This window comes from Lithobates pipiens, unplaced genomic scaffold (genome assembly GCF_037356315.1).
Source record: "Lithobates pipiens isolate NorthernLeopardFrog02 unplaced genomic scaffold, aLitPip1_a1.2 Scaffold_13, whole genome shotgun sequence".
Classification (NCBI taxonomy): domain Eukaryota; kingdom Metazoa; phylum Chordata; class Amphibia; order Anura; family Ranidae; genus Lithobates; species Lithobates pipiens.
The window spans coordinates 72,954,544-72,978,848 of record NW_027507718.1 but is presented as its reverse complement, the minus strand read 5'-3'; the positions used below and the strand labels follow the sequence as shown (position 1 = coordinate 72,978,848).

At 40.9% G+C, this 24,305-nt stretch overlaps 1 protein-coding gene across 2 annotated transcripts in view; it reads left to right on the top strand.

The window, feature by feature from the left end:
• Window positions 1–24,305, top strand: part of FOCAD (focadhesin) — a 346,212-nt gene that overhangs the window by 279,462 nt on the left and 42,445 nt on the right. For both annotated transcript variants that reach the window (XM_077475201.1, XM_077475202.1), the window contains exons 27-32: window positions 9,750–9,988; window positions 11,370–11,459; window positions 14,069–14,216; window positions 14,934–15,053; window positions 15,194–15,316; window positions 15,397–15,474. In XM_077475201.1, the coding sequence (XP_077331327.1) occupies window positions 9,750–9,988; window positions 11,370–11,459; window positions 14,069–14,216; window positions 14,934–15,053; window positions 15,194–15,316; window positions 15,397–15,474 (798 nt within the window). The remainder of the gene's footprint in view (window positions 1–9,749; window positions 9,989–11,369; window positions 11,460–14,068; window positions 14,217–14,933; window positions 15,054–15,193; window positions 15,317–15,396; window positions 15,475–24,305) is intronic.

Here is a 24,305-nt window from a genome sequence, read left to right as displayed (position 1 = left end):
ATGATGTTTATTGTTTGCTATAGTGTCTGTTTGATGATGTTTGGTGGAACTACAAGTGAACGCATAACTAGTTCAGTATACAGTTCTAATCACATTATTTAACAGTAGTAACACATATAACTGTATTAAATACCTATTTTGGCCACTTGCTTCCATAAAACTGAACTCTGGCTGGATCTGTAATCTGTTCAGGTCCCCTCTCTCTAAAGTAATTAGATCTAGAAATGTGCTGGGTAATTAAAACAAAATAATCTAAACAAAATAATAGGTGTAAGGCTGTCTGTGATTGGCCAAGACTCTTGCTCAGTGTGAGATTGACTGTGATTGGCTAAAACTACTGAGAGTCACAAAGGTTTAACTCTGTGTTTTCTGGTTTCAATTCTACTGTGTCTTTAAGCTTACCTTTACTGTCATAGAATGAATCTTAAAAGGCATATGTTTCTCGTTTGCTTCTGTGAACACAATATACAACTGTTATATGACATTCGTATAAAAAGTCACAGTAAATAACTCTGCTTTTATCTCTCACATGTGAGCATATAAACTGTATTAAGGTTATTAGCAGGTCTAACTGTATATGCATGTAAGTCACATTAACAACCTAGGACAGGTCTTCGCTAGCCAGCTACACTTCTGGAGCCTGCGGTCTCCTTGGGTCAAAAGGGTCCAGTGCTCCCCTGTGTCTTTAGGGAGGGTTGGACTCCCTCCATTCTCACCTGCCCTCTGCCTATCCATTATAATGCAAGTGCTTGCACTGTGGAGGCTCTCAAAATGTTATAGTTGGGACTACAGAAAATACTGGGGTGCCTTGACGAAGCTCTGTAGCTTACGTATGTATTTGGAAATGTGTGAAAACGAAACCCTTGTTTTTAACGCATACTGTTAGGCTAATTTGGTTGGTTGCAGGCTGGTCGATAAGTTGAGCTGGGAATTTCTGTGGTTTTGTTTTCCAAAAGCGTTCTTATGCCTCTCCACCACCTGAATCTATTCAGGAGTGAGACCCTGATCTTCCTAACCCCTTCAAGAAGGATATAGGGTAGGGTGAGATGCATGCAGAGGAATTTTTACCTTTTGCGTTTCCTGGACCCCACTCAGTCTGGTATGTACTCTTCCTCCAGTGATGGTGCTCACTCAACTACTTCACAAGAAAGGGGGGGGGGGCACGTTCTAGTTATTCTCATGACCCCAAATTGGCTCAGGAGAACTTGGTACACAGACATACCATGACTCCTGGTGAAAAAGCCTTGGCATCTTCCAAACAAGCAGGGCCTCATGTCAGGCAAAGAAAGAATAATAAGCAAGCCTATGATGTAAAGAACATGCAAAGGTGCACTACGAAAATTTAGCTGAAAACAAGCTAATAAGTGCAATTGTGCCAAATTTATTTACAATGCACACACTAATACAAAATTATATATGCATTAAAATCCTGGTGTTCCCTCAGTCTGGTCTAGATCAGCATCTGGCTTCTAGTGTGCTAAAGGAATAGGTTTTTGCCCTATCCATTCTGTCCCAAAGGCACTTGGCTTAACACCCTATTGTAAATATATTTATAAAGTTTTTGGGTCATGTTAATCTTTCACTTTGACTACCAGTGTCTCCCTGGGATTTAAATCTGGTAATTTTGGTTCTTCAAAGACCTCCCTTTGAACTAATCTAGGATATCCCATTGGATCTCACCAGCAAAGTTGTCTTTTGGTTGCCATTACCTCCATCAGGCTTGCCTCTACGTTAGCTGCTGTTTCTTGTAAAGAATCCTTTTTTTTTTTTTTTAATCTTGCATAGAGATAAGGTGGCCCTGAGACCTTGTTAGGTGGCTCAGGCAGCTCATTACATCCAGATGAAGCTACACAGTTTCACTTCCGGTCGGACGCCACGCTATGTCCAGAGTACCCAGTCAGGCATATTTTGAACAGGAGGATGACCGATTAGGTCCCGGCTAACTGTGGAATCAACGTGTGTACAGCCACAGTCCACCTCGGTGCAATATATTGACTGAAATGGTTCAGCATATCACAGAGTGTTATACATGACTATACATTGGATTGACTGGAAAGTATGAATGGGTTCTTGGACTCTGTAAGTATATTTCATTCTATATCTCATCACTGGAGTTAATAAGTACTGCTTACCTACATACCATTCACTATAGAGACTGCATACTTTGAATGATTAGTAAGAAGTTACATCATTGCAAAGCCTTTCTGATGACTCCTTGCATCCCATGTTTCTATTGGATAACTGCATTATCTGGATATATGTCCCTATGCACACAGCATACTGCAGTATACTCCAAGTGATCCCTGCAATCCTAACTCTTGGACTTCTGATGGTGGCGTTATCACGTCTGTGGCACTGTAGTTACTGCTGAATTCCTGGCCATTACTGTTCTTCAGCTGGTTCGAGCCTCCGGGGAAATTGGCGTCGGTCCTGCCCTGCTATTTAGCACTCGCTGGTGCACATTTATTAGCACCAGTGCGGGATTGGCACCGATTTTGTCGGCGTCCATATGTTTATTTCATGTTTTTATGTTCTTTGTATGCACTGTGTATGTGTTTGTTTCCCCCTTGTCTGTGCTTGTTCTGACTGAGTGATCTCGCTCGGTTGGTAACATTTTACATGTTCGTGATTCTGATAGTGGACCTCGATCCTGCATGCTCTAGTGATATTTGTACTGTGTAAATTATATATTTTTACTATTTTTGAATAAAGAGGATTTGATTAGAGATTTTGGTGTTCAGCTTCTCAGTGAGCCTCATCTTTCTCGGGTCACTTTCTATCGGGACCCTTACTTTTTGGCACCTCATTTCCAGGGCTTCTGCTCTCAAGGAAAGTGTTCTGCCTTACATATGAGGGCCCACTCCGTTAGATCTGTTTGGTGTTTATTGGACCTGTCATTATCAGTCATCCATTTCACATGTCTTTAAAGCAGCCAGTGCCACCTGGTGTTCTGTTCATACATCCTTAAAGTTTTACCATGTGTACCTCTGGGGCTTAACTGATGCAAGCTTTGGCCACAAGGTGCTTCAAGCTGTCTTCTGAGTGTTTTGGACCTGTTGACCCTTGTTTTCTTGTGGGCCTGTTTGCCATTGATTGCTATATTGTTACCTGCCCCTCACATACAGTGCTCTTTTCTTATGTCCTAATGTCAACACATGACCAGAATTGCAAGGATATTAACAGGTTCATTAATGTTAGAAAGGGCGTTTACATCCAAACTTCTGAAGGTAGGGGGGTCAGATGGTTGTACAGCAGGAGAGTGCAGCCACATCTGCCACATTTAAAAAAAAAAAATAGTACGGAATGCTCTCTGCTTGTATAAATATTTTTATACTTTGGTAGCTTTAGAATCATCTGGCAGACTATCATAGGACTACCATTTTTTCCAATTGAGAGTAATTAATGATGCCTAGAAGACAGATCTCTGGAGGTCAGTGGGGCCTGAAATTGAAGATGGGTGTCCAGGATAGACCACAAACTGAACATATGCATCATGTTGGCCAGACATTTTGGTCAATTGACATGGGATACTAGGCTCATTTGCTGCAGGTTATTTGGCATATAATATACAGTGGCAAGAAAAAGTATGTGAACTCCTTGTAATGAACTAGTTTTCTGTAGCTGCCGTGACTTCAAGCAAGTGCTTTTGATGGCTCTGTATTCGATATGTACAATGTTCAGGAAGAATTTTTGACCATTCCTCTTTACAAAACTGCTTCGACTTAGACACAATTCTAGGATGTCTGGTGTGAATGGCTGTCTTGAGGTCATTCAACAGCATCTCTACAGGTGTAAGGTCTGGGCTCTGACTAGCACATATTCTTCTTCCTGAAGTCAGTCTGTAGTGAATTTACTTTGATTGCTTAGGGTCATTGTCCTGCTGCATCACCTAACTTCTACTAAACTTCAGCTGTCAGATAGTGAGGCTGTCATTGTCCTGTAGGATATTTTTGTAAACCTGGGAATGCAGTGAATCAAGCCCAAATATTGATGTTTTGTCCATCATAGTTAAGCGTTGGAGTGATGTTTTGATGTTGGAAAGTTGTGGCTTTTTTGTGGCATACATTTTGCATACACATATAAGTATTCAACTTTTGTTTCATGTCAACAAAACATGTTCCCAGTAGCATTTTAGGTTGCTAAGATACGCTTTGACAAACGTCAGGTGCACAGCAGTGGTTTCCTTTTTTTATTTTTTTGGGGAAGAACAGTGGCTTCTTTACCTCATTGAGGATTCTGCGTTGTGCCTTGGGAGTCATCTTGACTGGGTGCCCACTGCTAAGAAGATTAGCTACAGTACTAAACTGCCTCCATTTATAGACACTTTGTCTAACTGCCAACTGATGGATGCCTAAACACTTTGAGATTGCTCTGTATACCTTTGCAGCCTTATGTAGATTAACTACTCTTATTCATATGTCTTTAGCAAACTCCTTTTTGCGAGACATTGTTCACATCAGTGGATGCTTCTTATGAATAGCAATCCTAAAATATTTGTGTCTTTTATTACATTAGCTCTAAACCACACCTTCAAACTTATTTCATGAGTTGGACTCCAATTGTGCAAGCTACTGAATGGATTCACATACTTTTTTTTGCTGTATTTATCAACCAATTTAATTGAAAAAAAATTTTAATTAGAATTCCCAGAACAAACAGTAAACACATGAGGTTACAGAATAGAAAGAAGGACACCAAAGTACAGGCTCCCACCCAGGGGAGTGCCCGGGGGGGGGGGGGGGGTATATAGAATGCATGGCTTAACTAGCGAAGTGGGGTAAAGAAGAGAACGGGAAAAAAAACATACCACTTTCTCAGATTGCCTCATATGGTCAATCAAACATTCACGTAATTGCTGTTGTAGGTATTCCCTGATTGGGAACCACTAGAGAAGACACTAGGCATGGTCTAAAAGAGGGACGTTTAGACTGTGACATTTGCTTTTACTGGGAGGAGCATTTACAGTGAAGATCGAAAGTTTGGGCACCCCATGTAAAAATGTGTATTAATGTGCATAACGAAGCCAAGGAAAGATGGAAAAATCTCCAAATGGCATCAAATTACAGATTCGACATTCTTATATGTCAAAAAAAGTTTGTTTTTATTTCCATCATTTACACTTTCAAAATTACAGAAAACAGAAAAATGGTGTCTTCAAAAGTTTGGGCACCCTGCAGAGTTAATATCGTGTACTGCCCCCTTTGGCAAGTATCACAGCTTGTAAATTCTTTTTGTAGCCAGCCAAGAGTCTTTCAATTCTTGTTTGAGGTATCTTTGTCCATTCTTCCTTACAAAAGTGTTCCAGTTCTTTGGGATTTCTGGGCTGTCTGTCAAGCACTGCTCTTTTAAGGTCTATCCATAGATTTTCAATAATGTTGAGGTCAGGAGATTGGGAAGGCCATGGCAGAATCTTCAGTTTACGCCTCTTGATGTAATCCCCCATGGATTTTGAGGTGTGTTTAGGATCATTATCCATTTGTAGAAGCCATCCTCTCTTTAACGTCAGCTTTTTCACAGATGGCATCAAGTTACCATCCAAAATTTGCTGAAATTTTATTGAATCCATGTTTCCTTCTACTCGTGAAATGTTCCCTGTGCCACTAGCTGCAATACAACCCCAAACCATGATTGATCCACCCCCATGCTTAACAGTTGGACAGAGGTTCTTTTCATTAAATTCTGTGCCCTTTCTTCTCCAAACGTACCTTTGCTCATTCCGGGCAAAAAGTTCTATTTTAACCTCATCGGTCCACAGAACTTGTTTCCAAAATGCCTCAGGCTTGTCTATATGTTCATTTGCAAAGTTTAACGCTGATTTTTGTGGTGAGGACGTAGAAGAGGCTTTCTTCTGATGACTCTTCCATGAAGACCATATTTGTACAAGTATCTCTTTATAGTAGAATAGTGTACCACAACTGCAGTGTCTGCCAGATCTTTCTGGGGGGATCGTGCAGTCAAGCGTGGGTTTTGAATTGCTTTTCTCATAATTCTGCGAGCTGTTCTGTCTGATATTTTTCTTGGTCTTCCAGATCTTACTTTAACTTCCACTGTTCCTGATGACTGCCATTTCTTAATTACATTCCGAACAGAGGATATTGACATCTGAAAACGCTTTGCTATCTTCTTATAGCCTTCTCCAGCTTTGTGAGCGTCAACTATTTTCAGTTTCAGTTTTCTAGACAACTGCTTAGAAGAACCCATGGTGCTGATTGTTGGGGCAAGGTCAAATGAGTCTGGCCATTTAAAACCTTTGAGATTGACATCACCTGGTCTTCCCAGACGATGATTCAGAACAATACATGACACTGGCAGGTCTCAGCTTTGCAATGGGGGCAGTGCATGCTATAAATTCTGCAGGGTGCCCAAACTTTTGCAGACGCCATTTTTTTGTTTTCTGTAATTTTGAAAGTGTAAATGATGGAAATAAATTCTAACTTTTTTGACATATTATAAGAATGTCTAATCTGTAATTTGATGCCATTTGGAGATCTTTCCATCTTTCCTTGGCTTCGTTATGCAAATTAATACACACTTTTACCTGGGGTGCCCAAACTTTCGATCCCCACTGTATATTCTTCCCAATAGTACAATTTTTTTGTTTTTTGGAGGTAATTCTCGTCTCTGAGGGCCACTTTAGGATCTTTATCTCTTGCGTTTAATTTACTCAGTCGGTGTCGGTGAGTTTGGGCTTTTCCAGAAACTAGGGTCAAAGAACTGGCTGTGTTTTAATAGGTGAACCAGCATATATTTCTTGTATCTCCTTTGGGAGAGAGAGAGAGAAACCTGTGGGATGCTGGATGTTCCATTGCCCATTTTTTGGTGCCAGTAGGATTGTTATGCAGGGCATTCCCTAAAAATATGTAAGAAAGATCTGGGATGTGTGTTACAATTCCAACACAGGCCACTTTGTTGAGGAAATAATTTGGCTAGTGTCCCGTACCATCTGTTTACTATTTTGTAAGCAATTGCCTGGTATTTGTTACTAATAGAGGCCCTGTGAGTAAAAACGGTATGTAAGTAATCCATAGGTCTTTCTCACATTAAAAAATAAATCCTGGGTCATCTCTTGATTGAGCATCCACCAGGAAATGGTAGGACAGGATATGGTGCATTGCCTTGGTGGGAATACAAAGCTTTACATAAGAAAGTCAAGTCTCTTGCCAAATGTTAAGATTTAGGAAGGGAGTGTAAAAAGTTAGAGAGTTGGCAATAATGCCAGGAACCTCATGAGTCACAGAAAGAGTTACATCATCACCCCAAGCGGTTCCAGTTTGAAATTCCTATGTTCTTATCGCCCTCTGTCTACCCATGTGTGAAATGGCATTTTAGTGTGATTCTGGGGGAATTTGGGATGGCTGAGGATTGGGGTCATCTGGGAGGGAAAGCTCCAGAGGTAACTATAGAAAAGGATTTGTCCATCTCACATAGCATGGGACAAATGAGTGGATGTTTCTGTAAGGGGTTGGGAATAGACTGTACACTTGCTAAAGGTACCTGTGTACTGTTCCTGATTAACTTCAGGCAGGTAGTGCTGTGGTTGGGATTCGAACCAATGACCCTAGTGCTGCTAGGTGGAAGTGTGAACCACTTGGCCACTGTGCATTTTACATAACATTTCTGGAAGGCACTGTTCATGTAGCCTTCTCAGGGGACAGCTAGAAGACACTGGATACATCACCATTGCAAAAGAAGACCAGGATATTCAATATATTTAAATTTAAGTTCACTAAAAAATATTTTGCTTTACATTTGCATGGTTTGTATTGATCAGCATGCAAAGCTGCATGCATCTCACTCCAACACACAGATTTTATGGTAAGTACACAAATCTTGTTATGCTTCAGCTGTATTGTATTATCTCCATGTTAAATAAAATGAATACAAAAAAATAGCAACACAGCGGAAGTATTCTTGAGCTGTGCTGGAAATCTCAGAGGATGATGCATCATGAATGCAGGCGACTCAGCAAAATGTTACCTCCTGCCCTGCCATGAGCTGTGTGCTAGGCTCAGAGTCTGCTGAGATTACAAAGCTAATGTCTGCTGCTCAGTGACTTTGTCATGCACATTGATTTCATATTATACTGTTGTTGTTATCACGTATTCATGAACAAGCTGCATTTTCTTTTAGAGTCCCAGGAGAAGCATTTCTTTCTATCTTCTCTGAAGATGCTGAATGGGCAACTGTTTGTTTGGCATAGCACAGCCTTATCCAATAAACATTTTTTTATTTTAAAATGTCATCTTACATCTTTCTATCATCTGTTAAATAAAGAAACATACATTCATCATTTACAGCCACTGATTTAATGGAATTGTGATATTAAAAAGAGATGTCTTCCTTCAGTATATAAAGTCTCACACTATGTACCCAATTCATAGACTATATAATTGTCCACATAGCTTTTAGAACTGGATTATGTCATTGAATTAGTCCGATATTTAAAGGTTGGCTATGAGCATATATAATATGTATGTGTGTGTGTGTGTATGTGTGTGTGTATATATATATATATATATATATATATATATATATTAGTGTGTGTGTTTATATATATGTATATATAAAACACAACAATAGTGCAAGTATTTATTCATTTAAATGCTTTTACATTTGATTCTAAATACAGCTAATTTGCTTTGATATAACTTTCCTGAGTAAGGCTTGGTCAGCTGTACGAGCCAATCAGTCTTTGCTGCAGTCCACATGTGTTGACAGAAGGAGACTCCTTCAGAAAAAAAATAAGTCAAGCAGCTACAAATACTGTAGCTGCTGACTTTTGGACCCCTTTCACACTGAAGGCACTTAACAGGCATTTTAGCACTAAAAATAGCACCTGTAAAGCACCTGTAAATTGCCTCCAATGTCTCCCCAGTGTGAAAGCCCGAGTGCTTTCACACTAGGTTGGTGCGTTTGCAGGAGAGAAAAAAAAAAGTCCTGCAAGCAGCATCTTTGGGGAAGTGTATACACCACTCCTAAACTGCCCCGCCATTGAAATCCATGGGCAGTGCTGCTGAAGCGCCTACAAAGTGCTTTTCGGGGGGCTTTGAAACCCCTTGTTAACCCCTTCCTTGGGGTTAAAAGCACCCCACTCCCGCCCACACAGCATCGGTAAAGCGCTGCTTTACCGCTAGCACGGGACCGTCTTCAGTGTGAAAGGGGTCTGAATATTAGGACACTTGCCTGTTCAGGAATCCAACAGTGTCCTCACCCAAACTGATTTTTCAATCGGCTGTCGAATGCTACTGCTGCCATGTCCACTAGGGGAAACTGGCAGTGAAGCCTTGCAGCTTCACAGCCGGTTCCCTACTGCATATGCAAAAAGCATGCTGTGCTCTGTGAATGGCCCAGCGGCAGAAAAAGGAGGGGGACCCAACTTCCGGCTAAGTTCACTGCAGGCACCCGTTCCCCCCCCCCCCAAAAAAAAAGGGGCCAGCAGTGGGGGGTGAGGAGGCAGATAAGTAGAGCTTCTGCTTTAAGCAAAGTTGATGACAGTGTGTTGCTGCTCCTTTGTTTTCCAATAAACAGGCTAAGGGTGTGTATTTGACCCAGTTGTGTTGCAGCTGAAGAGGGGGCCAAAGACCTTGTTTTGCTTTTTATAGGGGTGTTGGCATCACAGAGATTGGCTACACGGAATTGGAAAGTCTTTGGCAGGTTATAGTTCCTATATATGTATTTCATCTGTGTATAGCTGCTTGTTGGGAATTGTGTATTATTAAATGACTATGACTTTTGTGTTTTTGTTGCAGAAATCCTATTCTGGGGAGAACACAGCCAGTGTCATTGTCCGCTCCTGTGCTGCCACAGCCCTCTCTCTGCTTGTCCCAGTGCTTGTTGTATCTTTTAAGGAGAAGGTGCAGGAAATTCTCAGCATCCTGACTGCCAGATTACCTGGAAGGCCAGAAGCAGATGAGTCGCAGTCTCTCCAAGTTCATATGGGGTTGGCATTGGGAATGTTCATCTCTCGTTTATGTGAAGAGAAAGTCAGGTATATCATATTTATGCTCATACACTACATACCCACAATGAACACTGGCTTCTGGGGTTTTGTGAAGAAGGAAGAATGGGTGTCAGGTATAAGGGGAAATTTTCTAAAAATGGAGTACAAACTCTGTTCAGCTCTGCACATAAACCAATCAGTTTCCAGGTTTTATTGTCCAAGCTTAATTGAACAAGCTGAAGTTAGAAGCTGATTGGTTACCGTGCACAGCTGCACTACATTTTCCACTCTCCAGATTTAGTAAATCAACCCCATAGCATTCTATACCTGTAATACCATTGCCATTATAATGCAACGTTAGCCAGCTAATAATATTCCTAGGAATGTGTCTGTGTAGTATTTGTCTATATGTCATAAGTCTATATTGTCTATATGTGTATAAGCCATGCACAGAATTTTTAGAAAATGACTCAACAAAATTTTCCTACTGAGACTTTACTTTCAATAATGAGATCTGACAACTAATAGAAATTGAAAATGTAATTGGTTGATAATTTATTCTTATACAGCAAGGTAATTTTTAAGATATGTCATCATTACAGTGATTGCTTAGAGTAGATACCTGTTGCCAGTTCTCACAAAGAAATTTGTTAGCATTCAAAGCAGTGTTAATTTTGTTCTTGAAAATATTTTTGTCATAATTTTGGTCAGCAGCATGTTTCCAGTGACAAAATCTAAAGTAAAATTACTAAATTTTTCATCAGTTGATAATCTATGACGAAAATCATCTCCAATTTTTGTCAACGAACTAAAATGGAACAAAAATGTGTGGGTGGGACTTATAAAAACGTTTATATAACGGTTAAATCTGTGTAGTTTGTTCAAACCTTAATACCATAAATAATAACATGTTGTTTGTTTTTTTTCTACCCCAGGAGTATATGAGTTTGGAAATTCTAGAGAAATGCTTAAAAAAAGCATTACAATTTAACCATTCGATTTTAGTCGACGAAAATGTAATGGAGATTTTAGTCGACTAAAATGTAATGGAGATTTTAGTCTACTAAAATGTAATGGAGATTTAGTTGACTAAACTGCACTGCAGATATTATTTGACTAAAATATGACTAAAACCTAAATAATTCAGATGACTAAAATACGACTAAAAGTAAAATGGCATTGTAGTCAGAAGACTTTGACTAAAACCAAGTTGAAATTTGACATCAAAATTATAACTGATTCAAAGGCACAAACCATAATATACAATGGTCGATCACCATAGAATCATACATGTCACATAATAACATTGAAATTGTTACTATCATTACCTCGCATATAACTTGAGAAAATCATTTTTGTTAAATCTTGTGTGTTTCTGTGTATGGCCATCAAGGTATTATGTGCTTTAATTTGTTTTGTTTTTTTGCAGTGACACGTCTGGTCAGCAAATGAACTTAGTAATCATGAAATCTTTGGATGTTTTGGAAAGCTGTTGTTTTGATGCCAGCCTGGATTATAAGTACGTAATCGGTACAATGTATGTAGATGTATTTTGCTGATTGTAAAGTAAAAGATACAATGCACATAGTAAATTGACAAGTAAGTGCATCAGTATTGTTTTTCTGTTGACAGACATATTGGACCATGGTAGTATCAACATTTAGATAAATTGCATATTATAATCAAGGTAATACAGAAGTGTGAACTGTTCCAAGATAATGACAAAAAAAATATTATTAGTAATTGATAATAGGCACCATAAAGTGCTGAATGTTTCCTGTATGTTAACTATCCTCTGCTTTACTACACTGCCACAAAGGTTCCTATGCAAATGCCATCTTTATGAAATTCTGAAACGGCATAATTTAAAGCAACTCCCTCCTTCAGACAGTGCTAAGGCCTCGCTATTGCTTTCTTAAACACTGAATACCGTCACTTTTGGAAGGCAGGGCCAAGTACCCCCATACTGGCCTCATTCCCCTATTTAACTGCACTATCAAAGTCCTCCGAAACTCTGACTTCAGTGTTAAGTTTACAAACAAGTTATAACTGGTCTCTTCTAGTGCCTACTATGTGGTATCAGAGGGTAACAGAGTTAAAAAGTCTTGGGCAGAGTACAGATCCATTTTAGCAGTTGGTATATTTGAGTGGCAGTCCAGGGGTGCCATAATTCTCACTGTGTGAGGGGCACTTTGAGTTTTATTGGCACCTTGGTCACTGCACCATACACACTTTTTTTTCGCACCTGCCTCTAGGGCCTTTTGGCTGGGACCAGAGGAATTTTTGATTCCAGGCCGAAGGGTTCAGCCATTGTATTGCACAATGGTCACTTTCACTTCTTCTTCTCACTTCCTTCTTCCCTCTTTTATTTATTTACCCCATGTTTGTCACTTTTTTGTATTTTTTTCGTTTGTGTACACGGTTTGTCACTGTGTGACTCGTAGGGTGTAGGTCCTCGGGCCTGCCCTGAAAATCTTGGGAGAGGGTGGACATGGCCTTCTGGCTTGGTTTGCCCTCTCTCATGGGGTCTCCCTTTGGGGGAGCCCCATCAAGTACTTGGGTAGGTCTGTTGCGGGAGACCCTCCAGAGAATATGGTCCATCTGGTTTCAGCCAGATGGGCCATAGTGAGTACATCAGTCCCCGTCTGGAGCCTAATGCCTCGGGGTATCGGGTAAGGTCCTTCCTTCCTACCATAGTACACCCATTGCACGTTTTGTGTTAACTCTTTATGCGCGTGTACTTTTTTTGGCATCTGGTGGAGTTTTTGGGTGTGTTTCACACGCCACTGGCTTTTCAAAAAAAAAAAAATTGTATATTAGATTTTAATTAGTAGAGTTACAAATGTAAATTGTACTTTAGAATTTTAAATATGCGGGTAGATATTGGGATATTTATTATCTTATATGCACAACTGGTTTACTAAGATTCCTGATATATTTGTTATAAATGTGCAAAACTAGGTTCTAAGACCATTAGTTAATATGACCGTTCAGGTATCCAAAAATAAAGGAAATAGTGACAGATTCTTCCTAAATAGGTTAGTCTGCATGCATATAGTTCAAGAGTTTTCTGTTGTACAGTCAGTTATACAGTCAGTGTAGTTATTTTCTGTTATTTTGTAGTTTGCAGTAATGATACTGTCTGTAAGCTCCTTTATACTGGTCTTTGCTTTAATAAAGGGCATAATGTTTTCTTTTAAATGTACCTAACATCTCACTTATGAATTGTTCACCATTCTTGCACTATTAGGCTCTGCTGTACTGCCCTCTTCTGGTCATTTTCTAAATGGCTGATTTACATTTTTTTCTTTGTTCACTGCCCAGTAATATATGTTTCCAGATTTAAAATTATTTATATGCTACACTAGTAAATAAGATGATATATAAAAGAAGCAAGACAGGATTGAGTAGCTTATCTCCTCTTATATAACTACTATTTCTATAGCATATATTCTTCACACATGGCTTGTGCCATTAAACAATAAAGTAAAATCCTTAAATAATATTAATATATATATATATATATATATATATATATATATATATATATATATATATATATATATATATATATATATATTGTTATTAATAATATTTAGGTTTGAAAGGGTATATGTTTTTAGGTTGATATTTTATAATTTTTATGCTATGAACAGACAATCTTTGCTTATTTCTAAAACAATTTAATACAGATCAAATGATTCTAAGAACAGTATGGTTAGCTAAAGGAACAGAATAGCATAAGTTGCCTGCCTTGATTGAAATCTAAAAAGTAACTCGGATGAGTGAAATTTTAGCCTGCATTATGGAACTGTGTAGACTTTTTATTTTATTTATTTATTTATTTTTACAACACATGCTCTCCTAACTGAATAGAAGGACTACATAATAATTATTTACATTCGCAATAAAAAAAAAATAAAAATAAAAAAAAACAGTTTTAGACCAATATATTTTCTCCTTGAAGAAAATCTGTCATGTCCTTCTTTTGAAAGCTTGTTGTATGACTTATAATTACAGTATGCTTGTTCAGTATCTTTACTAGAGACAACCAAGCAACTAACATTTTCAGAAGTACTTTATATTCTCTCATGATGGTTATACTGTAAATTGTGTATTTGTCAACAGCATTGGCTGCATTCTTGGAGTGGGCCTCGTTCTTTGTTTCATGAGTCAGAGCAGCCAGACAGACAATCGTGTCCATGTCTCAGCCACACTCCGTAAGATGTATGAATGTCTGGAGAACAGTGGTGACCAGAGCCGAGCTGTACAAGAGGTATGACGCTATTAATGGGATACAGAAGTTTATCCCTGGCCAATAAATGTGTTAAAGTTGCAGTGCAGTCAATTTGAAAATAAAGTCCTAAGATGTATACAGTACAATAGCTTGCCTGACGTCAGTACTTCAGTTTTTCAACTAGGCATTGCTGTAGAGCATTAATCAACCCTGCAAGTTTTGCAACTTTCCTACAAGGAGTTGCTGTATCTTTAGCAGTTCTTTCCCCTCAGGCCTGGCCTTATTAGCAGCACTTTCTTTTTGTTCCCCATGTCTGCAGCCTTTCTTTCCAGGGTCTACAATCTCTATTCCAAAAGGCCTTGCTCTTTTCTGTTTGCATTGTGATACTAATGCACTTTTTCTGCTTTACGTTTTCTCTACACATAAAGTATGCATTTCATTGATGACATTTCTCAGGGCAAGTTTCCTGATGGTGACAACAGTGGACCATACCTGGCTAATGTGCTTTGAAACAGCCACTTGTATTCCCCATCGGGAGCCTGTGAAATGGTAATATCCCACAATTAAGAAACAATGACAAAGGGTTGTTAACCCAAAGCAGGAAGTACCTAAACCAAGACCTCTTAGTACAGGATGCTAGATCTGTTTTAATAAAATCTGCAGACTTAAAAATATGGAAATTACTTTTTTATAGCAATAACATGTTAATGGTTTTAATGACTCGGTTTGCATTATTAATATTGTTTCAAATTCTAGGTGCTGTCATACTCTGTTGCCTGTGTCTCGGTGTCAGCTTTTAGTGCTGGAATTGTTGGTGCAGATGAAGCCGAGGAACACATGAATAAACTAAGAACACTGACTGAACAGAACCAGCAGGTTAGTTTACACCTATGTATTTGAATATTTATCTGTGTAAAAATGTAATCCTGTTTAGTATTCTATAGACATAGCTTTGTTTTTTAGATTATCATTAAGTGTATCCTAAAATGTTACTTGTAAACCTTAAACTCCTACAGACACCTGGTTTAGCTCTTGCGCTAGGAGCTATTGTTCATGGCTTGTCTGTATGTGGTCATGGGAAGGCAGAGGACCTAAACAACCGTTTGCTACCTGCCTGGATTAAGATCCTACTTGCAGAGGTAAGTGCTAGGTTCCTTCTCTGTAACCTAAAAAATTAATGGTAAATAGTTGTCTACATAAGCTTTCTATTGTCTTTCAGGGCTGTCCTACTATGCAACGCTTAGCTGCGCTTAATGGACTTGTGGCATTGGTAGGCTCTGAATCTGCACTTATACAAGTAAGTAATCAAATTTAGGCAAAAAAGTGAACCAGGCCAGTTCACTAAATTGTGGAAATGTACAAAAGGGAAGAAAAATCTGTTTAACCACTTAAGGATTAAGCCGCTTTCTGAGATTTGTTGTTGTTTTTGCTAGAAAGTTACTTAGAACGTCCAAGCATTATACTTTTTTTTTTTCTAATACCCTAGAGAATAAAATGGCGGTCATTGCAATACTTTCTGTCACACCGTATTTGCGCAGCACTCTTACAAGCGCACTTTTATGGTAAAAAATAAAAAAAATTTAATTAAAAAATAAGACAATGGTAAGGCAATTTATTTTGTTTATTTTATTTTGTGCCATCCTCCCCAGTGCCACCTGCCCCCAGTGCCACCTGTCATCAGCACCTGTCATCAGTGTCACATATAAGTGCCATCTGTCATCAGTGCCACATAGTGCCATCTGTCATCAGTGGCACATATTAGTGCCATTTGTCATCAGTGCCACCTATCAGTGCCATTTGTCATCAGTGCCACCTGTCAGTGTCACATGCCATCTGTTGTCAGCGTCACATGTCAATGCCACTTATCAGTGCCATCTGTCATCAGTGCCACGTATAAGTGCCATCTGTCATCAGTGCCTCATATTAGTGCCATCTGTCATCAGTGCCACGTGTCATTGTCCTGATGCTCCAGGGCCTTCAAAAGTGTAATAGGTAGTCAACAAGTTAGATGTGTAATTTATGCTCCTAGAACACGTGATGGCGCTCCCTACATGTTGGGCCTCTCTGTGTGGCCAAGCTGTGAAAAAGTCCCACACATGTGGTATCATAATACTCAGGAGGAGTAGCAGAATTTTTTTGGGGGTGTCATTTGTGGTATACACATGCCATGTGAGAGAAATAACCTATTACAATAACAATTTTGTGGAAAAAAATCTTAATTTTGCAAAGAATTATGGGAAAAAATGACAACATCAAAAAGCTCACCATGCATCTTACTAAATACCTTGGAATGTCTACTTTCCAAAAAGGGGTCATTTGGGGGGTATTTGTACTTTCCTGGCTTGTTCGGGTCGCAAGAAGTGAGATAGGCCACCAATACATCAGAGGTGATCAATTTTGTGCGATTCGCACCACAACTTGTAGACTCTCTAACTTTCACAAAGACCAAATAATATCCACTAATTTGGGTTATTTTTTACCAAAGATATATAGCAGTATAAATTGTGGCCAAAATTTATGAAGAAAAATTAATAATTTGCACAATTTTGTCACAGAAACAAATAAATATGTATTTTTTTTCAAAATTTTCGGTCTTTTTTCATTTATAGCGCAAAAAATAAAAACCCCAAAGGTGATCAAATACCACCAAATGAAAGCTCTATTTGTGGGAAAAAAGGACAAAAAATGTGTTTGGGTACAGTGTTGCACGACTGAGTAATTGTCATTCAAAGTGTGAGAGCACCGAAAGCTGAAAATTGGTCTGGGCAGGAGGGGTGTTTAAGTGCCCAGTAAGCAAGTGGTTAAAAAAAAAAAAAAAAGTGACTTTTATTCCTATTACAAGGAATGTAAACATCACTTGTAATAGGAAAAAAAGCACGACAGGACCTCTTAAACATGAGACCTGGGGTCAAAAAGACCTCAGCTCTCATATTTATACTACAATGAAATTAAAAAAATCAAATAAAATTTCCCTTTAAGAGCTATAGGCTCAAGTGATGTTTTGATGTCGCATCCGCCCTGCAATGGTATGGAGAGGGGTGGGGGCCATCTTCCCCTCATACGTCTCCATGCCTAGCAGGAAGAAGGATCCGGTCGCCTCCACCGTAGCCGATGGCTCTGGTAAGCGGCAGAGGGCACCGGAGCGCGGCACGGGGGGGGGGCCCTCTCCCGCCACCAATAAAAGTGATCTTGTGGTAAATCCGCCGAAAGACCACTATTATCAGAAACCGGACCGTCTGCCGAAGAAGAGGATACCAGGGTTATGACAGCTAGCTGCTGCCATACCAAAGATATACCTCTTCAAAGTTAGGACGTATATTGGCGCGGTCCAGAAGTGGTTAAAAAAAAACAGCATAACTACTTGTGTTCAAACCTTAAAATTATTATGTGAATATGTTTATTAAACTAAATTAAATCCAACACAATTTTACTTAATATAATTGCAGTACAGAGGATGTTTTCCTGTATTTTGAAGCGTATGTTGACAATAACTTTCCTAAGCCCCATCTCTGCAAAGAACTTACACTGACTGAGGGTACATGGAAGAAACGGGGAGGGCCTAGAACTGAATTAGTCAGCACTAAACAGGACGGGAGGCAGGAGGGAGATACCAAATCACATGTAAACAAGTTGCAGTGGCCCAAACTGGCAAATAGATGTCAGCGTACCTGGTTAAAGGTGAGCATCTACTGTGTTAGATGGTAATTTAGAATCAGTAGTTACACAACCCATGAACTGATGAGCATCCGTATTGGGTTGCAGGATCCCAGCATCAGTAGATTCCTGGACACCTATTGAAAGTTCTGTTTTGTTGTTATCAGTAGTAGCTTGAGATGTAATACTGACGATGCTCTAAGGTGAATTTCTCAAGTAGACTCAAACGCTTACAGATAGTCTTGTTATTCGAGTTATGCAAGATGAAAAGAATTTTTTGATTTCTCTCAACAATTGTTTTATAAGTGCGCGCACTGAGTGAACTAGAATAAGAGTGCCAATAATGATCCAACCTAGTTTGGTCTTTTGAGCATAAGGATAATTACAAAGATCACCAGTACACTAGTCTTATGCCTTGTGGACTCTTCGGATGTCTCTTTCCAGTAGAAATATGATTTTGGTGTTATCTACCAAGGGTGGTGTGTAAACTTGTTTTGAAAAGTTAGTCATAAATGTAATGTACATCTTCACATATAGGGGTTTCCTCTCTTACATTTGGCATTTGGTAACTATAAGATGGATTTTTCCACTACCTTTTATGTCTGACATAATGAATTCTCCAGCAGGGGCAATTCTTCCTCTGGTTTCTACTATATATGTGCCAGGTGTAGGACAGTACTACTCCCATTATGTTAAATATGTCAAAGAACTCTGACATAGCAAACAAATGTTTGTTTTATGTGTCTTAACCACTTTCAGACCGGACCATTTTGCTGGTAAATGACCAGAGGTCTTTTTACAATTTGGCACTGCGCTGCTTTAACTGGTAATTGCGCGGTCATGCAATGTTGTACCCAAACAAAATTTGCGTCCTTTTCTTCCCACAAATAGAGCTTTCTTTTGATGGTATTTGATTGCCTCTGCGATTTTTATTTTTTGCGATATAAACGTAAAAAGACCGCAAATTTTGAAAAAAAATGATATTTTCTACTTTTTGTTATTAGAAAAATCCAATAAACTCAATTTTAGTCATACATTTAGGCCAAAATGTATTCAGCCACATGTCTTTGGTAAAAAAAAAGTCAATAATTGTATATTTATTGGTTTGCGCAAAAGTTGTCACATCTACAAACTAAGGTACGTTTTCTGGAATTTACGCAGCTTTTAGTTTACGACTGCCTATCTCATTTCTTGAGGTGCTAAAATGGCAGGGCAGTACAAAACCCCCCCAAATGACCCCATTTTGGAAAGTAGACACCCTAAGGAAATTGATAAGTGGCATGTTGAGCCCATTGAATATTTTATTTTTTTGCCTCAAGCGATTGAATAATGACAAAAAATAATATTTTTTTTTTTTTTTTTACACAAAGTTGTCACTAAATGATATATTGCTCACACATGCTATGGGCATATGTGAAATGACACCCCAAAATAAATTCTGCTGCTTCTCCTGAGTACGGGGATACCACATATGTGGGACTTTTTGGGAGCCTAGCCGCGTACGGGGCCCCGAAAACCAAGCACCGCCTTCAGGCTTTCTAAGGGCGTAAATGTTTGATTTCACTTCTCACTACCTATTACAGTTTTGAAGGCCATAAAATGCCAAGATGGCACAAAACCCCCACAAATGACCCCATTTTAGAAAGTAGACACCCCAAGCTATTTGCTGAGAGGCATTTTGAGTCCATGGAATATTTTATATTTTGCCACAAGTTGCGGGAAAATTACAAACTTTAATTTTTTTTTATTTTTTTTTCACAAAGTTGTCACTAAATGATATATTGCTCACACATGCTATGGGCATATGTGAAATGACACCCCAAAATAAATTCTGCTGCTTCTCCTGAGTACGGGGATACCACATATGTGGGACTTTTTGGGAGCCTAGCCGCGTACGGGGCCCCGAAAACCAAGCACTGCCTTCAGGATTTCTAAGGGCGTTACAGTTTTGAAAGCCATAAAATGCCAAGATGGCACAAACCCCCCCCAAATGACCCCATTTTGGAAAGTAGACACCCCTAAATTTAGGGGTACACTAGTGAGACTAGGTAATAAATGGCGGGTGCCCTGAAACTATAAAAAAAAATAACTAACCAACCAGCGTCACCTGTAACAGTTATATGGTGATCACTGGTGAAAGGGTTAACTAGGGGGCAATCAGGGGGCTTTATGCGGTAGTATATGGGGGTCCCTGGCGCTATAAAAAGCTGCGGCAAACCTAAATACCTACCTGCCTAACTAGCGTCACCTGTGACACTAATACAGCGATCAGAAAAACGATCGCTTATTAGGCTGGGTTCACACTGGAGCGATGCGGGAACGCCACGAATGTGCGGCGGGTTCCCGCATCGCATGCCTCCCGGCGGCAGTTCACACTGCCCTATGCGAACTGCTGGGAGTGTCAGTGAAATGTTAATGACACCCCCAGATCAGTTCGCATATCGCAGTGCGATCTGCAAACTCGGATCGCATGGTGTGAACACCCATGCGATCCGATTCTGCTGCGGACCAAAAAAAGGGTCCCGTGCGAGTTTGCGGCGGGTGCGGCGGGTGCGACACGAATTCAGCCATACTATCTGTATGGCTGAACTCGAATCGCACAGAGATCGGATGTGATTTGCACTGCAGTGCGGTGCGAATCACATCCGTTCTCATAAACCGCTGCAATGTGAACCCAGCCTTAGTGACACTGGCGACGGGGGGTGATCACGGGGTTAAACCTTTATTGGGGGGTTAGGGGGTACCTTAGAACTAAAGGGGGCTAACCCTAACTGCCCTAACAGTTATTACAGTCACAAATGACACCCGCCGGGTGATCAGGGGGTTAAACCTTTATTAGGTAATAAATGGCGGGTGCCCTGAAACTATAAAAAAATAACTAACCAACCAGCGTCACCTGTAACAGTTATATGGTGATCACTGGTGAAAGGGTTAACTAGGGGGAAATCAGGGGGCTTTATGCGGTAGTATATGGGGGTCCCTGGCGCTATAAAAAGCTGCGGCGAACCTAAATACCTACCTGCCTAACTAGCGTCACCTGTGACACTAATACAGCGATCAGAAAAATGATCGCTTATTAGGCTGGGTTCACACTGGAGCGATGCGGGAACGCCACGAATCCGTGGCGGGTTCCCGCATCGCATGCCTCCCGGCGGCAGTTCACACTGCCCTATGCGAACTGCTGGGAGTGTCAGTGAAATGTTAATGACACCCCCAGATCAGTTCGCATATCGCAGTGCGATCTGCAAACTCAGATCGCATGGTGTGAACACCCATGCGATCCGATTCTGCTGCGGGCCAAAAAAAGGGTCCCGTGCGAATTTGCGGCGGGTGCGACACGAATTCAGCCATACTATCTGTATGGCTGAACTCGAATCGCACAGAGATCGGATGTGATTTGCACTGCAGTGCGGTGCGAATCACATTCGTTATCATAAACCGCTGCAATGTGAACCCAGCCTTAGTGACACTGGCGACGGGGGGTGATTACGGGGTTAAACCTTTATTGGGGGGGTTAGGGGGGCACATTAGAACTAAAGGGGGCTAACCCTAACTGCCCTAAGAGTTATTACAGTCACAAATGACACCAATGCAAAAAAAAAAAAAAAAAAAATTGGTGTCACTGTGACTGGGGGGGCAGGGGTAATTGGGGGGTGATCGGGGGGTAAAGGGGGGGTGTGAGTGTGCCTGGCATGTTCTACTGTGTAGTGTAGTGCTTGTGCAACTCACCGATGCTCTCTCCTCGGTGCCGGAACGAAAAATACCGACACGGAGGAGAGAATACATCACTTCCTCTCCTGTGTTTACATTACAGGAGAGGAAGTGATGTCACCGGACATTTTCATTCGTCGGGAGCGATCGCGAGGGGGTGGCCATGAATGAATGGCCGTCCCCTCGTCCGGGATCGCTCCCGAACGAATACCGACCGCCGCAGGCACCGGGCGGGGGCCCGATCGGGCCCCCGACCCGCGGGCAGGCAAGGACGTACATGTAAGCCCTTATGCCTGCCCGTGCCATTCTGTCGACGTACATCGTCGTGCGGCGGTCGGCAAGTGGTTAAACAGCATACAATCTTTCCACTTTCCTAGGTTGTCCTCGTGAAAACACTTAGCACTGGCTTTCTTCTTAATGATGCTATATTTAGATATGTCTGTTGGACGTGACTGCTCATGGCTCTCCCAGACATGGTTTGACAGGGGTAGGCAACCTTAAAGAGGTGGAGATCTACCTGAACAACATGGGAGACAACATGGGAGATGTCAAAGATGGGGCACAGTGTAGCCTCCTCACACCTGATTTAAGCCTGTAATTGCCACCGAATCGCAATTGCGTGCATTGCACAGAAATCAGGTGGTTACCTGATGACAGGCACCACCTGTCGTCACAAACTGTCAAACCCACTCGGATTGCTTTTCAGAGGAGCAGTGGTGCCTGCTGCACTTGTGAATGAGTTGCATTCAGCTGTGGCTCATTCGCACATAAAGTTGCAGGGTCATGGATTTACCATCCCCCAATCCCTGTGGCAGAAGCCAAAGGTATACATAATTGAACCCCCTGTTGCTTTTGGTGGATGCTACCACCTGCCAATCACAACCCATTAACCACTTCTGCCCCCCTAAGGATTTACCCCCTTCCAAACCAGAGCATCTTTTGCTATTTGCCACTGACTGGCTTTAGCTGACAATTGGGCGGTCCTGTGACGTTGTACCCAAACAAAATTTACGTCCTTTTGATCACCTCTGCTGTTTTTATTTTTTGCGCTAGAAAGAAAAAAAAAAGTTACAATTTTGAAAAAAAAGCTATATTTTTTACTTTGCTATAATAAATATACCTAAAAAAAAAATTTCTACCATAGTTTAGGTCGATATGTGTTCTCCACATTTTTGGTAAAAAAAAATCACAATAAGTGTGTATTGATTGGTTTGCACAAAAGTTATAGCATCTACAAAATAGGGGATAGATTTATGGCATTTTTATTACAAATTTTGTTTTTATTAGTAATGGCAGCGATCTGCGACATTGCGGCGGACAGATCGGACACTTTGACACTATTTTGGGACCATTGACATTTATACAGTGATCAGAACTAAAAATAGCCACCGATTACTGTATAAATGTCACTGGGGGGATAGGAAGGGGGCGATCAAGGGGTTAAAGTGTTCCCTCAGTGTGTTCTAACTGTAGGGGGGAAAGTCTAACTAGAACATGACAGAGATCACTGCTCCCAATCACTGGGAGCAGTCGATCCCTGTCATGTCACTAGGCAGAACAAGGAAATGCCTTCAGTCTCTCCTCCTTGCAATCGTGGGCCGCCGGCGAACATCAAGTCTGCGGGACCTGTGGGCATGCCTCCTCGACAGGCGCACGTGTCTGCTAGTTGGGAGATACGAAAGAACGTACGGGTATGCCCTTTTACGCACCCGTGCCATTCTGTCAACGTAAATCGGCGGTCGGCAAGTGGTTAAAGTAAATAGGGCCATTCTGCAAGCACCCCGCATGCTTCTGCGGGGTCCAAGGGGTTAAAGCAGGTGGGAAAAAGCAATGCTGCCTGCTTTAACCCCTTGTTTTCTGTACTGCACAAGGTTGCAGGTCATATGCAGAGTGGCCTCATTCACTTGAATGGATCATGCTTGGCAGATGCTACACCCACCAAACATGACAGTGTGTGTAACGGTTGCTGCGGCTGCGACATGTGTATACCCCTGACCACTGCAGCTAAAGGGGGTGTGGTTGGGGCAGGGGTGGTAAAAATACTCCTCAACTATGGGGGTTTTACCACCCCACAAACTACAAATGTAAATGAGCCCTTACTGTTCTATAAGCCCCTATAAGGCTGCTTTCACACTCATGTGCTGCGGTTTATCTGCCCCGTGGGTGCAGCACAGTGCATCTGCAACCTTCCTGGGTTAGCTGCGCTTTGCCATAGTCTTCTATTATATTCTGCAGGTGTGGTGCACTTTCTGAAAGTGCATCAAAACTTCTACATTTATAAAGTGCACCAAACCTGCAGGATATAATTAAAGTCTATGGCTAAGCACAGAAAACCTGCAGGAAAGGTGCAGGTACACTGGTACTTCACCTGTGGTGTGGTTATACAACAGCACATCTGTGTGAAAGGAGCCCTATACTAGTAAGCCCAGTTTATTGCTCCACACAGGCCTGAAGATCTCTTCTATCCAGTTGCTGGCACCACTCTGGAGACCACTAGCTGGGATAAGAGGTGGAGTGCAGTTGGTAATACTCTGAATGAGACAGGAGCCAGCACTACAGAAGAGGCATTGGCATATGCGGCTTTTGTTCTCTACTACAGCTCCAACTTTACAAGTAGTCCCTCTGCATTGATGCTCTGGGATGGCGGGTCAGCAAGCCCAGACTGCGATCTACCAGTCACCTTGCCATGATCTACTGGTTGCTGACCTTCAATGTAGCGTCTCAATTAAAGGGGGCTCAGTGTAAGGCTGATGCATAGATGTC